This window comes from Myotis lucifugus, unplaced genomic scaffold (assembly GCF_000147115.1).
Source record: "Myotis lucifugus unplaced genomic scaffold, Myoluc2.0 scaffold_1, whole genome shotgun sequence".
NCBI classification, from domain to species: Eukaryota; Metazoa; Chordata; class Mammalia; order Chiroptera; family Vespertilionidae; genus Myotis; species Myotis lucifugus.
The window spans coordinates 1,817,739-1,833,822 of record NW_005871049.1 but is presented as its reverse complement, the minus strand read 5'-3'; the positions used below and the strand labels follow the sequence as shown (position 1 = coordinate 1,833,822).

At 57.9% G+C, this 16,084-nt stretch overlaps 2 protein-coding genes across 4 annotated transcripts in view; one reads left to right on the top strand and one right to left on the bottom strand.

The window, feature by feature from the left end:
• The window catches only part of HK3 (hexokinase 3), a 16,644-nt gene extending 2,477 nt beyond the window's left edge, over positions 1-14,167 (top strand). The window contains exons 2-19 of one of the 3 annotated variants that reach the window (XM_023753744.1): positions 188-309; positions 4,834-4,996; positions 5,206-5,336; positions 5,445-5,564; positions 5,650-5,745; positions 6,609-6,708; positions 6,790-6,973; positions 7,457-7,612; positions 7,761-7,994; positions 8,320-8,615; positions 8,714-8,853; positions 8,935-9,054; positions 11,270-11,365; positions 11,537-11,636; positions 12,918-13,101; positions 13,200-13,355; positions 13,518-13,751; positions 13,837-14,167. In XM_023753744.1, coding sequence (XP_023609512.1) covers positions 188-309; positions 4,834-4,996; positions 5,206-5,336; positions 5,445-5,564; positions 5,650-5,745; positions 6,609-6,708; positions 6,790-6,973; positions 7,457-7,612; positions 7,761-7,994; positions 8,320-8,615; positions 8,714-8,853; positions 8,935-9,054; positions 11,270-11,365; positions 11,537-11,636; positions 12,918-13,101; positions 13,200-13,355; positions 13,518-13,751; positions 13,837-13,981 — 2,777 coding nt within the window. In that variant the 3' untranslated portion in view covers positions 13,982-14,167. Of the gene's footprint in view, positions 1-187; positions 310-4,833; positions 4,997-5,205; positions 5,361-5,444; positions 5,565-5,649; positions 5,746-6,608; positions 6,709-6,789; positions 6,974-7,456; positions 7,613-7,760; positions 7,995-8,319; positions 8,616-8,713; positions 8,854-8,934; positions 9,055-11,269; positions 11,366-11,536; positions 11,637-12,917; positions 13,102-13,199; positions 13,356-13,517; positions 13,752-13,836 lie in introns of all 3 variants that reach the window. The other 2 variants (XM_006081601.3, XM_023753745.1) reach the window with 2 other exon arrangements.
• The window catches only part of UNC5A (unc-5 netrin receptor A), a 58,123-nt gene continuing 56,194 nt past the window's right edge, over positions 14,156-16,084 (bottom strand). Inside the window, exons 15-16 of the mRNA XM_023752745.1 lie at positions 15,480-15,658; positions 14,156-15,254 (exon numbers count right to left, since the gene is read on the bottom strand). Of these exons, the coding sequence (XP_023608513.1) occupies positions 15,089-15,254; positions 15,480-15,658 (345 nt within the window). The 3' untranslated portion in view covers positions 14,156-15,088. The remainder of the gene's footprint in view (positions 15,255-15,479; positions 15,659-16,084) is intronic.

Sequence of the window (16,084 nt, the reverse complement as noted above, 5' to 3'; positions counted from 1 at the left end):
ATTAGGAATAGAAACCAGCCTTCCTGGTCCTCTCTTATGACACATGCTTCTTGAAACTGACTGAGGTTCTGAGCTCTGCCCATAGCTTCCTTCCTGTCCCCTTCAGAAGGAAGAAAGAGTCTGAGTCACAGCCTCCTAGGGCCTGTAGAGTAAGGGGTTCACCCAGGCTGCCTCTTTCCTCCCATAGGTGGCTACTCCCAATTGTGGAACCACATGGACTCCATTGGGCCTGTAGGGTTGTGGCAAGAGGAAGGAGCCCCCGGTTGCCCCCAGGAGGGCTTGCCCTGCTCTCCAGACAGCTCTGAGCTGGTAAGTTCAGCACTGGGTTCCTGTAAAGGTGCTTATTGAGAGCTGCCAAGAGCAGGATTGGCTAAAGATGATGTGGGGCCATGTGATCACACCTTTGCAGCACCTTCCAGTTTTCAGAGCCTTTCATATCTGATCTGGTCAGTGTCTCCTACGACACTCCACACAACTGCAAGGCAGGGACTAGCTCCTCACTTTACAGCCCAGGAAGAGGAGGCTCAGAGAAATGGTGTGCCTTCGGCTAAGGCATGACAGGATTCTGAGCTGGGCTGAGATCTTTCAGCCCCAAATATATTGCTTTGGCCACATTGCCGCACAGGCACCTCCTCTGCCCCAAATGGGCTAACCCAGTCTAGAAAGCTGTGTTCTTAAGGACCCTCCTTCCCCCACTTCTCTAGTCACTCCTGCAGCACTCCCTCCCCTCCACGCCATGCAGTCAGGCACGCAGAGCTGAGGTTACAGTGCGGCTTACTCTACATGCTTCCGATTAGCTCAGAAGTGAGTCTCTTTTGTCCTCTTGACCAAGATGTAGAGCCCTTGCATACCACATCCTTGAGCCGGAAACACTTGTGTAAGTCATTTCATATCCCGTAGTCTCTGTTTCCTCATCAGTAAAATGGAAGAAAAGAAAATGGAGTCCACCCACCCCCTGGAGGGTTAAGTGAGTTACAGGACATAATAAAGGACAGAGGCATCGAGAGAGGGTTCTTCAACTGTTCCCTGCAGCTTCTTTAGTTTTCCAGCTTGTCCTGACATCTGCTGGACTTGGTTCATTGCCCAAACTGTGGGGGCATCACCCCTCACTGCATTTCATGCTTCCACTTCACCCTCATCCAATCTCTGCCCCAGACCCTGCTGTAAACATTTCCTCTGTGCTCCACCCACCACCCACCACCCACCGCCCACTGCTGGCCACAGGAGTGGGCAATGCCTGGCCTGCCGCCATCTCCCACTCACTTTATGCCCTTGCTCCCGTGTCGGTCCTACATCTGCCCTGCTGACTTCATTACATGCACCTGCAGTTTAAAGACATCCCCTTAGGCTTTGGGAGACTTCACAGGGATGCCATGTTCTCCATGGCCTTGGCCCCACCTCAGCACCACAGGCTTCCCCTCGGCCCCCTTCCCATGCGTGGTCAGAGCGCAGCCCCTTCTCAGAGTCCCGTCCCCACCCCTCCTCCCAGGTCTCTTGTTGCCACCAGAGGGGCAATAAACCAGGCTCTCCAGGCGGTTGTACCTCATGCTCTGAGGAAAGGAAACCCACGTTTCAGTGAGCATGTCCTATAGGCCAGCCACTGTCCCACCCCTTCTCAGTCCTCACAGAAAAGGGGGGTGCTATTTTACCTCCTGCTGGATGGAGAAGGAAGCCACTCTTGGGGCCCTGGTTGGCAGCGGAGTAGGCAAAGGAACTGGTAAATGTGAACCTTCCCACCCCCTGGAGGGTTAAGTGAGTTACAGGACAGAATGAACGAAAGGCATTAGGAATAGAAACCAGCCTTCCTGGTCCTCTCTTTGCAGCACCTTCCAGTGGAGAAGAACTCAGAGTGTCCTGTCCTCTGAGGTGGGGCAATGAGCCCAGACTGACCGACATGCAAGCTGCTCAAAGGAGCCAGCTTTGAAGCCATATTGGATCAGCCTCTTTCTAAGGCTTTGCTTCTCGCTCTCCTGGCTGAGGTCTTTCCCCAGTTTTCTCAGGGGAAATAGAGGGGAACGACCCAGTAGCTTCTCCTGGCTACTATGCACCCACCAGAGTCGGCCAGGGAAGTCCTGTTTTTCTTGTGGCTTCTGCCATCTTCTTGTCACTTCTCTTGCACCTTCCGCTGGACCCGGGAGGAAAAGGAAGGAAAAACATCCATCTGCCTAAGCCATCAACTCCATCATTCTGCTGTTATCATTAAGCAATAAAAACACAGCCCTCACCCTGAACAGTACTTACACTTTCATGTGCACGATCCCCTTTAATTCTTATGCCCCCACAACCACTCAATCAGCAAATCTGTCCTGAGTGCCACCAGCCTTGAGCAGCCACCACTCGGCTCTGAGATACACTGTGAGTAAGATGTGGCCCTGGCACTGGGGGCTTGGGGGCCTCTGAATATCATTATTCTCTGGGTTTTGCATAAGAGGCAACTTGTTCTCTCAGAGGGACGTTTGACTTGTCCAGGGCCACACATCCAGGAAGTGGCAGGGCAACACTCAGATGTAAGTTATCTCATGCCAGGTCCTATGGGGTTTCCTCACTGCAACCTTTATCAGCTTTGGGGGCTTTTCAGAAATTGCTAGTTTTTATAAAGCTTTCACGTTTATGTAGAAACATCTCTGTAGTCCGACAGGTCAGGTTCAAATCCCACCCTGTGCCTTGATAGCTGCTTGGCTTAGGCAGATGACTGTCCCCGTCTGAGCCCCAGTGTCCTCATTTGTGCTGGGAATAGCCCCTCTGAGCATTCCTGGCTGCTGTAAGCATCTGCTGTAACGTAAACACGGGCTGAACTTCTGGCACTCCTGTTAGGGTCGTTTGCGCCTTAGGCTTCTGTTTCCCATCTCTTCCTAAAGCAGGGGCGGGAGAGAGCCCTCCCATCTTCCTCAATGGGCAGCTTCTCCTCCCAGTCTCCCCAGCCTCCTCATCCAGATCCCAGTGGTTCGTTATAAACACGGGTCCAGCTTAGGGTGGCAGGTTGTAGGAACGGAATTCCTGTGCAACCAGAGGAGCGGGCCTGGGAAAGGCTAAGCCCAGGAGAATGGAGTCACCGGCTGGGGCTCTCCAATGAACCCAGGAAGGCTGCTGGGCCTCTTTGAAGCTGGCCCAGAGGTTGCCCGGAGGAGGTTTCCCTATAGAGGGGAGGTAGCAGGGTGCTTTTTAAGCTCCCCACAGCGGGCTTCTGGTGGAGAAGAACTCAGAGTGTCCTGTCCTCTGCTTTCCTCGCCCCTCCCTTCATGCTAATCTACTCCTACTCCAGTCTTCCCCCAAATTCATCCCCTTGCACTGAAGAAAGTCCCTTTATGCTCTTTCCCCAGATTTTTTTCTTTTTTAAAATATATTTTTATTGATTTCAGAGAGGAAGGAAGAGGGAGAGAGAGACAGAAACACCAATGATGAAAATCATTGATTGGCTGCCTCTTGCACGCCCCCTACTGGGGATCTAGCCCTCAACCTGGGCATTGTGCCCTTGACCGGAATCAAACTCGGGACTTCAGTCCACAGGCCGACGCTCTATCCACTGAGCCAAACTGGCTAGGGCACTTTCCCCAGATTTTCACATGGCTCATTCCCTTCCTTCCTTTAGGTCACCTCCATAGGAAGACCTTTCCTGACCAATGTCCAAAAATATCTCTACCTCCCTGCTCACTCTCGACTTCTATTCCTGCTTGTTTTTTTTTAAGCTGCCATTACTACCAGACCATCTTATCTGCTTATTTGCTTATTTTCTGTCCCTACACTGCAGCCTGAGCTGCACAGGGCAGGCCTCAGCTGGTGGAGCAGCACTCGGTGCTGGGAATGGCGCTGGGTGCGTGGGTGGGCCTCCCCCGATGCCTGTGGGAGGGACGGCAACGGAGGGGAGGGCGTCCTCTGCGGGGTCACCTTCAGACTCTCCTCAGCGCCTCACCTTCAGACCCCCTGCCGTGCTTTCCTGATTCTACCCTCTGACCTCATTTCCCTCCTGTCTCATGCTGATGTTTGGCGTGGCAGGTTTTGAGGCATCATGTGACCTCTTCCCACATGACCTGTTCCTCTACCCAGGGAGCTTTCCCGGGTGTGACCCACTCCCAGGCCCACAAGGATTCTGGGATGGGGGAACCCTGGGGAAGGACTTAGGTCCTCAGGCCACCACCAAGTCCAGGACACACCTGGGTGGACACACTGGGCCCCCAGGTGGATCTCTCCTTATGGGAGGCCCAGTCCTTCCCAGTGTCAGCACTGGTCTATGGGAGAGAGTCGAACTATAAGTATTGGTGGTGTCTTAAAAAAAAAAAAGTGAGGGTTGGGCTTGCTCAGGCTCCAGAATCAAGTGGATCTGGAGAAGGAAGCACCTGAACTTGAAGTTTGTTCACACATGTGTTCATTCACTTGCTTCTTCGATGACAACTCACTGAGAAGCTTGGCTCTGGGTACTGGGAACCCAGAGCAGGTCAGTCCTGGTATGACAGGAGAAAGGCCTTGTCAAACCCTGAATTCAATGAAATAGGAGGAGCCAGTATAGTGACCTGAGGAGCCACGAGGGGTTGGAACAGGAGGAAGTGGGTGGGTCTTTCCTCCAGAAAGGAGCCTTCTGAGGGTGTTGGAGGTGGTGCAGGCCCTAAGAGGCCAGAGGGCCAGAGTGTGGGAAGAGGTGAGGTGTGGCTCTGGGTGGTGCTGGGAGACCAGGCTCAGAAAGGGCTCAGGCCAGCCCTGGGGAAGCTGAGGGAGGGGCTGGCCTGGACAGGTGAGAGGAGGTATGAGCAAGACAGGGCTGGCTTGTCCTGGTTGGGGTTGGGGTACTTGGCTAGGCCAACAGGGCTCCTGCCCAGATGTCAGCCTGTTTTCCTCCAGGCGCAGGAATGCCTGAATCAATTCAAGGTGACGAGCACACAGTTGCGGCAGATCCAAGCCAGCCTCCTGCGCTCCATGGAGCAGGCACTGACGGGCCAGGCCAGCCCTGCCCCTGCTGTCCGGATGCTGCCCACATATGTGGAGTCCACCCCACATGGCACTGGTGGGTGACATAGACTAAGACAGGTGGCCAGGCCTGGGGAGAGGGCTGTCATCTCGGGGAGGGGGTAGTTTCTTATCCCTGTTCCTATCTCTAAGGTTCCCATCTCTAAGTTCCCTTGACCAAGACTCTGCAGGCCGTGGGAATGTTTCTGGGAGGCAGAGAGCTTGGTATCAACAGCTGCTTGCCTCTCTGTGACCACTTGTCCTCAGAGCAAGGAGACTTCGTGGTGCTGGAGCTGGGAGCCACGGGGGCTTCACTGCGTGTTCTGTGGGTGACCCTGACGGGCACTGAGGGGCACCAGATTGAGCCCCGGAGCCAGGAGTTTTTGATCCCCCAAGAGGTGATGCTGGGTCCTGGTCAGCAGGTGAGGGCTCCCTGCCCAGGCAGTGGGACCACAGGGTGGCTGGGGCTCCGCTGGGCAGAGCTGAGCCCCTCCCGTGTCCCCCAGCTCTTCGACTTTGCGGCTCGCTGCCTGTCTGAATTCCTGGATGCACACCCTGTGGACAGACAGGGCCTGCAGCTTGGATTCAACTTCTCCTTCCCTTGTCACCAGACGGGCCTGGACAAGGTGAGGCGGAGTGGGCATGGGGATGGTAGGGAGGGGCCGCAGCCCCATGAAGGCTGTTGGAGTGACCCCACTTTTCTCCCCCCAGAGTACCCTCATTTCCTGGACCAAAGGGTTTAGGTGCAGTGGTGTGGAAGGCCAGGATGTGGTCCAGTTGCTTCGAGATGCCATTGAGAGGCAGGGGGTGAGTGGGGGCAGGGGCCATGGGACAACCATGTGGCCTGCCCTGTGCTTCTGGGAGGGCCTGCTTTTCTTTCCTGCTTATATCCTTTATCCAGTTTATTTTTTATTTTTTTAAAAATATATTTTATTGATTTTTTACAGAGAGGAAGGGAGAGGGATAGAGAGTTAGAAGCATCAATGAGAGAGAAACATCGATCAGCTGCCTCCTGCACACCCCCTATTGGGGATGTGCCCACAACCAAGGTACATGCCCTTGACCAGAATTGAACCTGGGACCTTTCAGTCCGCAGGCCAGCACTCTATCCACTGAGTCAAACCAGTCAGGGCCCTTTATCCAGTGTAACCTTGGGTAAATGCTGCTGCCACTCCCATTTTCTAGGTAAAGAGACTGAGGCTAAGAAAGATCAAACCAATGCTTAAGGCCATGGGGGAAACAAAGATGAAAAGGCTTGACCCTGTCCTCAAGGCCTCTTGGTCCAGTGGGGAAAGCATTCAATAAAAGACTGTCCCTGTTGAGGGGGATCCATGGCCCTGGGAGCCCTGGGGAGGGCCCATTGTGCCTCAAGCAAGGACTTGGAGGAGGAGACTGACAGGTGTGTAAGCTGGGGCTGGGGAAGATGTAGTTTCAGAGAAGGGCATATGCTAACGTCTTGTTGCCTGAGGAGGCCAGGCTGTTGGAACTAATGGCCGCTGTACTGTGTGCATGGCTAGAAGTCAGGGCTGGACGGGAAGGGCTTGGGGAGCCAGGCCAGGATGAGGGTGAGCCAGCAAGGGGCCTCATCCTGGCCTGGGAGTCTCCATCACAGACAGGGCCCCAGCCCTGCCCAACCCCAGGTTCCCCTGCTCTGCCCTCCCGCTGTCCAGGCCTGCAGCATTGATGTAGTTGCCGTGGTGAACGACACGGTGGGCACCATGATGGGCTGCGAGCTGGGGACTGTGCCATGCGAGGTTGGGCTTGTTGTAGGTGAGCCATGGGCCATTTGTGGCAGTGGGTGGGGGGCACGGTTGCCTGGTGGGCAGGCCCTGATGAGGTCGTCTCTGTCAGACACTGGCACCAACGCGTGTTACATGGAGGAGGCGCGGCACGTGGCGGTGCTGGATGAGGACCGCGGCCGCGTCTGCGTCAGCATCGAGTGGGGCTCCTTCGGTGATGATGGGGCCCTGGGGTCAGTGCTGACCACATTCGACCGCATCCTGGACCAGGAGTCCCTGAATCCCGGTGCCCAGAGGTGGCCTGAATTTCTACTCTAGGCCCTTCTCTGCTCCCCATCCCCCCCACTGCCCTGTGCGCCAGCCCTGAGGGCCACCCTCTCCCTCCCAGGAGCTCCAGGCTGCCCCTCAGGGGCCCTGGCCAGGCTCATAGAAGGAAGGGCTCTAGGTTCTAGAACTCAGAGTTCTCACACCTTGGCCCTCCCTTATTCCTGGCTCTGGCTAGCCCTGACAGGAGTTGGAGATTGGGGGTAGCTGAGTCAAGTGTCCCACCCTCCCCTTTGGGTCCTGCCACCCTCCAGAAGCCCCCTAACCCTAACCCAAACTGGAGGGGGCAGTGGGGTCTGGGTAAACACCCACCTGTCTCCTGGGAAGTCATTTGCTTCTGGAACCTCCAGCCTGGGGACCCTAAAGAAAATGACGCCTCCTTGAGGGCTCTCACAGGTGGGCCCATGTGGGCCGAGCCTTAGGAAAACCTCTCCAGCCACCCTTCCGGCCGGCAGGTTTGAGAAGATGATTGGCGGCCTGTACCTGGGTGAGCTGGTGCGGCAGGTCCTGGCTCACCTGGCCCAGCACGGGGTCCTCTTTGGTGGCTGCACCTCCCGTGCCCTGCTGAGCCGAGGGGGCATCCTCCTGGAGCACGTGGCCGAGATGGAGGAGTGAGTGTGGGAAGCCAGTGGGGTGGACAATGGGCTTCTCTGCTTGGGAGAGGGAGGGTGCTCCCCAGGTAGCCACGGGGCTTTGGGGGAAGAGGGACAGGGAGCATCTGGGATATTCGACCCTTAAAGTAGCACCCTGTCCCCCCAGCGCCTCGGCTGGGACAGCCCGTGTGCACGCTATCCTGCGGGACTTGGGCCTGAACCCGGGGGCCTCGGACACCGAGCTGGTGCGGCATGTGTGCGCGGCCGTGTGCACGCGAGCCGCCCAGCTCTGCGCCGCTGCCCTGGCTGCCGTCCTCACCCGCCTCCAGCACAGCCGGGAGCAGCAGACGCTTCAGATCGCTGTGGCCACTGGAGGCCGAGTGTTTGAGCACCACCCCAGGTATTCGGAAAACACAGATCCTGTGTGAGCAGGTAGCAGGAACACGTGTGTGTGTGTGACAAGCACCCAAGGGCACTCCGGTACCGTGGCTGCAGGGCAGGGTGAGGCCAGATGGGGGCTGGGGGCCAAAAGAGGTCAGAGGAGAGAAAAGATGCTTCTCCTTGGGTGTGCAAGGGAGGGGTCCCTGGGGGCACTGGGCATGGCGTTGGTGCACAGATAAACTTAGAATTGAACTGATTTGAAATGATGGGGTCCAGGCTTCAGGAAGCCCTGGGGGTCAGGGCCTGGTGCCAAGCCAGGGTGGGCCTCGCATGTGTTTGTGCAGGTTCCTCAGTGTCCTGCAGGAGACGGTGACGCTCCTGGTCCCTGAATGTGATGTCTCCTTTATCCCTTCTGTGGACGGGGGCGGCCGGGGTGTGGCAATGGTGACCGCGGTGGCTGCCCGCCTGGCTGCCCACCGGCGCCTATTGGAGGAGACCCTGGCACCGTTCCGGTTGAACCGCGAGCAGCTGGCAGTGGTGCAGGCACAGATGCGGGAGGCCATGTTCAAGGGGCTCCAAGGGGAGGCCTCCTCCCTCCGAATGCTGCCCACTTATGTCCGGGCCACTCCTGATGGCAGCGGTGAGGACCTGGCCTGAGTGTGTGACTGGGACATGGGCTCCTGGGGGTCAGTGTGTGCTGAGTGAAGCCACCCACTCTGTCCTGTCTCCGTCCCACAGAGCGGGGGGACTTCCTGGCGCTGGACCTTGGAGGCACCAACTTCCGAGTCCTCCTGGTACATGTGGCCACAGAAGGCGTGCAGATCACCAACCAGGTCTATTCCATCCCTGAGTGTGTGGCTCAGGGCTCTGGGCAGCAGGTACTCACAGCCTGGGGCTGAAGCAGGGACAGGGAAGGGCCGGTGCCCCTCTCCCCGACGCTGACTTGCGCCGCCCCTCAGCTCTTTGACCACATCGTGGACTGCATCCTGGACTTCCAGCAGAAGCAGGGCCTGAGCGGGCAGAGCCTCCCCCTGGGTTTCACCTTCTCCTTCCCGTGCAGGCAGCTTGGCCTGGACCAGGTGAGGGGGGAGGGTTGGGGGAAGGCATTCCCAGGGCTTCCCACCCACATGCCCTTCATGGCCTCGCAGGAGGCTGGGGAGAGGACTGGGGGGAGGGGCAGGCAGAGGCACCACTGGGCTAAGCCTCCACTCGGCCTCAGTTTCCCTAATGTAGTGTGCCCAAATGGGTGGAAGTGGTAAAGTGGCCTGGGATAAAGAAGGACACAGGTATCCCTGGGGGCTGCCAATAAGCAGGAGAGTGGAGCCAGGGGTAGGCGTGGGCACTTGGGAGTAGTGCAGGCCCAGGTCCAGGCTGACCACACACTGGTGTCTGGCCCAGGGCCTGCAGGGAGCAGCGTTGGCTCCAGGCGCTCGAAAGGCTGTGCTCACACGGGTCCTTTGCCCTCTCTCCCCTTCCCGGCCTTGCCAGCGTCCCTCTCAGTGCCTGGCTGGGGTGGGTGCCTAACTGGGGTGGCAGAGCAGCAGGCTCTCAGCACACACCTCCGCGCACCCTTCAACAAGAACGCTAGACTTTTCGTGCACACACTGAGGCCTGTCATGCAAACAGCTCCTCCTGGACCTCTAGTCCAGGTTCTCAGGAGTCCCCTCCTCAACATCCCAACTTGTGCGAAAAATTGCTATGATGAGGGGTACACTGTCCCCGAAGGTGCCCACTGCATCCTGCCCTACCTGCGTCTCTGAGCCGCTCTGCCTCCTCGGCTCCAACCAGCCCTTGTGTGGCTGTCGCCCTCTACTCCAGCCCTGCCCTCCCAGATGCGTGCCTCCGTACTCTGCCTTCCCCCACCCGCACGGCCACTGCATCTCTCGGCTGGTCCTCTCGCTCCGGGCTGAGCGGCTGGCGCCTTTTGATTATTTCTTATAAAGTGTGAGAAGCAGGTGGGACTCAAGATGCAAAAGCAGGCATGCAGGAAACATGATCCTATTGATCTATCACTGAACTAAATGTCTGTGTTGAACCCACAATCTTTGGAGGGTGAAAACTTAATGTTGATCAATTTGGAGACCCCCTCCCCCCTAGGGGCCCCTCTCGGCTGCACAGTGATCGTCCTTCGCTGTAATGAATGTGCAGACACAAAAGGGAAACTCCTGGGGAGACACCAGGCCCCCACTGGGAAGTAGTAGGGGGCTACTACTTCCTCTCTTGGGTCCTCACACCTCCCTGGGGAAGGAGGGCAGAGGCCTCTTCTCCTCTGAGACCACCCAAATCCTGTGTCTCCTTCCCTCCCACCCAAGGGTGGGCCCAGCATGGAGGGCACAGAGCACCTCTCTCAGGAAGCCATCCGAACCCTGGCTCTGCCGGCCCCACCTCCCCTTCTCAGGCCAGGGGTTCTTTGTCTTGTCTGGGAGCAGGGAAGCTTTGCTCATTCTCATGATCTGGTCTCCCACAAACTGGCCTCCCTCTCATTCACTTTTGTTGGTTTCTGGTTTGGGGACAATGAGCACAGAACACCCTAGATGTAGTCATATAGGGAAAGTGATACGACAATATTACTGGGGGAAATGTTGGTTAGTATTCCTAATCTCCTGCCCTAAAGATTTTCAGATCTGCTCTCCACGCTTCCCCGTGGGCAGAGCAGTCATTTCCCCGCCCCCCCCCCCGCCCCCCGCACTTAGAGAAACACACCAAGAAAAGCACAGCCAAGTCCCCGTCACTAAGTTCACAATTTAAGGCCAATTTCTCACAGTAAAGGCTTAGCTGTCTTGTCCCCTTCCATCCTGCCCACATGTCTGGCTTCTGGCTTTTCTATTCGTCCTTCACTTACATCTGGCACACACGTGTGAATCTCCCAATGACACAGCTCTGTCCCAGCTCCAAGAATTCCTTCTCTCAAGCGACTCTGGCTAGTTCTTTTCAGAAGAGCAGAATCTGCTGCCATGTGGACCCCGAGCCTCCCCTTTCTCACACACAGCACTCATTTGACAAGCTCCATCCCTTCCTCACCCAATCACGAAGGGCCATTCCTTCTGGGCAAACGTCTTAAAATGGCCAAACCCTGAGAGCATCTGAGCATTCTGGTACTAACATAGGTTGAACGTTTATTAATAGGTTTCTTCACACTGGAAGGCTTCTGAGGACTTGGCAGGGGGTAGAGGGCAAGGCCCTCTGCTGTATGGGCAGAGTGGACCTGGGGGAACATGGTATGCTGGAGGAGATGCAGGCTTTGGGGAGGCCAAGTGAGATTCCAAGGGGTCCCCTGCCTTGGTCCCACCCCAGGGCATCCTCCTGAACTGGACGAAGGGTTTCAATGCATCAGACTGTGAGGGCCAAGATGTCGTGCGTCTGCTGCGGGAAGCCCTTGAGCGCAGACAGGTAGGGAGTCTGCCTCCAGGGGTGCTTTGGGACTGTGGCAGGCCTTGAGGCGAGCAAAGGGTCTCTCGCTTCCTAAGAGGGGGACCCTCTGCAGTAGAGACCTCTGGGTCCAGCACCAGTTGCCGTGACGACCATGTTGCCCAGCAACTAGCCTCATCCTTTTGTGTGCAGGCAATGAAGCTGACTGTCGTTGCCATTGTCAATGACACAGTGGGAACCATGATGTCCTGTGGCTATGAGGACCCCCGTTGTGAGGTCGGCCTTATTGTTGGTGAGGAGGGCCCTGCTCTTTTGTGTCCCTACTGCTTGATGCTAATTCATGGGACACTCAGTGCTTGGAGCTGGGGTGGAGGGGCTTGGGGGGAGGGTGCCAGGGATTGACAGAGAATGAGCTATGAGGGTCCTTTAGGTCATCCAAGATTCTAAGTCTTTATTAAGCACCTATCCTGTGGCCAGCTGAGGGATGGATGAAGGGACAGGAAGATACATAAAGGGAGAAGACACCTGCCTTTTCAGAACTGACCATTTAGCAGGGCTTGAGCCTAGAATAGCACATGGCAGTCAGAGAGAGCTGAACCTGACTCTGTGCCAGGGTGACAGGCTGAGCTCAGAAAGGAAGGGGTCCCACGATGAGTGGGACTTGCAAAGAAAGCCTTGAAAGAAGGGATCTGGCTGGGCAGGGAAGGAGGGCTCCCACAGGTCCTCAGGCATCCATCTCTCAGAGCACAGGGTGGGTGATAGCCACTCGTGGGACCGGGAGCTTCTTGAACATAGAGCCTGGCATGGGCAGGCGCTCGGAGGGGTGTGCCCAAATTGCCATGGGAACAAACCACTGGATGGAGGAAGTCAAGGTGGGGTTGCAAGGAGTCCACCTGCCTAGAGCTGACCGGGTGTTGGGATAGGAAAGGGATGCCTTTGCCCTCTGCCTGGAATGCCGTTCCTTTCTGTGCTTCTTGGCTTCAAGGCTAAACCCCAACTTACTTCCTCTCTGTAGCTTTTCCTGACCCTCTAGGCAGGATGATTCATCGGCACTCCCAGGATGCTCTTCTTTGCACCTTCATTTAGGCACATACGGGCAGTCTCTGAGTTGTCTGCTCATTGCCCCACCTCTGGCCACCGCGGGGCTCCTCTGGTCTGACTCCTGTCTCTGTCCTTGGCTCTTGGCCCAGCACCTGCTAGTTTGACTAAAGAACTGAAGACCAGTTCAGGGAGCTTAGGCGTCTCACCTGCAGACAGTGGAGGGCTGTCACACATCTCCCAGGGGAATGGCATGGCTGGTGGCATTTCTAGGAGTGCCCGGGGGAAGCATGGGAAATGCACCGATGGTGGAGCTGGTAGGGGAAGCAGTGGAGGCCCAGGGGCTTGGTGCTGGCAGGGGCTGCACAAGAATGTCAGGAAGGAAAGAAGACCAGGACCGGGGGCAGGGCATGAGTGTGGGGAGATGGAGATGTAAAAAATGAGCCCACATTTTGCTGTCTCAGTGCAGGAAGGGTTCAGAGGGGGTCCTGTCTGATTTAGTAAATGGCTCCCACTCCGCCTGGCCTTCCTGCAGGAACCGGCACCAATGCCTGCTACATGGAGGAGCTCCGGAACGTGGCAGGAGTGGCTGGGGACCTAGGCCACATGTGCATCAACATGGAGTGGGGCGCCTTTGGGGATGACGGCTCTCTGGACACGCTCAGCACCTGCTTCGATGCAAGTGTGGACCAGGCATCCATCAACCCTGGCAAACAGAGGTGTGGGCTGGGCCGGGCAGGGGTGGCTGGTGGTGGCTTCCGCCGGTGATGGTAGTGGATGGGTCTCCTACCCTGTGGGCACACACACTTCCATGCAGGTTTGAGAAGATGATCAGTGGCATGTACCTGGGGGAGATCGTCCGCCACATCCTCTTGCATTTGACCAGCCTTGGAGTTCTCTTCCGGGGTCAGCAGACCCAGAGCCTTCAGACCAGGGACATTTTCAAGACCAAGTTTCTGTCTGAGATTGAAAGGTGCCGAGCCGTGCATTACCGCCTCCCACCTCCCAAAGGGGTCTTTCTGTTCACTTTGGGTGGAAGGCTGGTTGGAGGGAGGTCCACCCAGGAGGACAGAAGCCACGAGAGGGGAGCTAATGACAGACCCTACCTCTGTGTTCTATTCCTTCCTGTCCCCAGTGACAGCCTGGCCCTGAGGCAGGTCCGAGCCATCCTTGAGGATCTGGGGCTGCCCCTGACCTCGGATGATACCCTGATGGTCCTGGAGGTGTGCCAGGCTGTGTCCCAGCGGGCAGCCCAGCTCTGTGGGGCAGGTGTGGCTGCCGTGGTGGAGAAGATCCGTGAGAACCGGGGCCTGGAAGAGCTGACTGTGTCCGTGGGAGTGGATGGGACCCTTTACAAGCTGCACCCCCAGTGAGTCTGGATGCCAGGCCGGGTGGGAGGCATGCCTGGGTAGGGCCTGGCTGGCCTGGGCTCACCTCAGCCCCTCCCCTCACAGCTTCTCTCGCCTGGTGGCGGCCACTGTGCAGGAGCTGGCCCCTTGCTGTGCAGTCACCTTCCTGCAGTCGGAGGATGGGTCGGGCAAAGGTGCAGCCCTGGTCACTGCCGTTGCCTGTCGCCTGGCCAAGCAGGCCCATGTCTGAAGAAGTCTCCAGGAACCAGCTGTGCTGGACCAGGCCTGGGGCCCCACCTGTGCCCCAGCCAGGCTCAGCCACCCAGGACTCCCAGAACAGCCCATGTGTGACCCCTCTGTGGCCACTGACCTCAAGTTCTGGCTTCCCCGAGAGAAGCAGCACTTGGGTTAGCAATATATATATAATTTATTTACATTCACGTCCGCTAAAATCCCTACGCGCCCCGGCGGCCGGGCAAGGCTGTGTACATAAGGCCAAGTGTAAGTGCGTGAATGCACTTAAGACAGAGTCAGGGCACGAGCTTCACACGACAGGCCCCAGGAGCGGGCACGCCACGGCACGCACACTCGCCATTGTCCAGCCCAGGACTCCCGTTGCATATTCACACGCCCCGTCGGGCAGGGCTCCTCTTGGTGGGGGAGGGGAGGATCAGGGAGGAGCCTTGGGTGTCCCTGGGTGGGTGGGAGAAGGGCAGCATGTGAGAGGCAGATGTGGACTGATACCGGGCGTGAGAGATGTGAGTGGCCTCCAGGTGTACAGCATGACGTGTGTGCGGGGGAGGGGGAAGCCGGTGAGATGACACACGAGACATGCGTGGGCACATGCCCGTGTAGGGGTCGTGTGCCTGAATCCAGGGCCGCCCCCCATCCGGCTGTGGCCCTCAGTCCCACAGGCTTGGAGCCGGGCCCCTCAGATGTGCCCCTACCCAGCAGGCACAGAAATGTTTGCATAAGGTCCAGCTCAGGCAGGAGCTCCAGGGTGCGTCCCGAGCCCAGTGTGTGCACACATGCTGTGCGTGTGCGGTCCCCGGCCAGGGGCGGGGGGAGAGGTAGCACCACACACATACACACACACACACAGGGGCTGGGCCTGGGCTGGCTTTTGGCACTGTCCAGCCTGGGCCCTGGGGGCAGGTGGCAGTGCCGGCCTGGCCTGGCAGGCCCTGAAGGGGCGGGAGCATGGGCAGGGTCTGAAGGGGCCAGTGTGAAGAGACAGCGTTCACCAGGAGGGGCCTGTCCACACAGCTCCCCGCTGTGAGGAGGCCCCGTCCGGCTCTGCCTGTCCCTGGAAGGTCCCAAAGCTGGTGAGAGTGTAGGTGTGGGGGCCTGGCTGGCCTCAGCATTCAGCCTCCGACACTGTGAAGAGGCCGCCGTCTGGCTGGCCCAGTCCGGCCACTGCTGCAGCCAGCTGGCTGAGGTTGCCATTGGGGAAGTGCCTTGCCTCCCACAGGTTGAGGATCATGGCTGTGGGGCTGGGCTTGGAGGCAAAGAAGCTGAGATGGCTGTGGAGAGAAGGGGAGGAAGGGAGCCCATTAGTGGCCTGGCCTCACCCCAGGCTACTGCCTCCTGCCCCCCAGCCCACCCCTCTGTCAACCATCCTGGATGCCCTGGCTGCTGATGGATGGGCCACAGGCCCCACAGACTGTCCTGTCCACCCCACCCATCCTACCCCGCCAGGCTGGACTGCAGGTGGCCTTTGCAATCCCCCCTGCCCATCTCCCAGGCACCTGTCCAGGTGGAGTTTCTGGGCCAGAGTCCGCCAGTCGGCACCTCGGCTACAGGGTGGGTCCAGGCTGGTAATGATCTTCTGCCGAATGAGGAAGGGGATCTTGAAGGCACTGGGGCCCACTAGGGCTGGGACCCCCCCTTCGCTCTCCAGAGCCAGCAGCTCCGTGAATCTTGTGTCCTGGGGAGGAGGGGGGACAGCAAATGGGTGAAGATGACTGTTAGAACTTGCCCTGGCCCAAGCCCACGGCAACCTCCTGGGGGAGCGCCCAAACCACCTTAGAGCAAAGCACCACCTGACACCCCCACTGGGGCTCAGGTTAATGACCTGCCAGAGTCACACAGCCAGTGAGCACAGGAGCTATCTGGCCTCCTTCCCCTCCTCCCCCACCAGCCCTGACCCTACCCGCCCTGCTCAGCCTCTGCTGAACACTCGGGATTCACCGTGTTCCTCTCACCGCCTGTGTCCTTGAACTCAGACACTGCCAGAAACGCTGCCCTTCCCTCGCTGCTGCCTGTCTAACTCTTACTGATCCTCTGAGGCCCAGGACAGAGTCCTCCTCAGGGAAGCCCAGGCCGCTCCACCTCTCCTTCCTGCTGCTCCCAC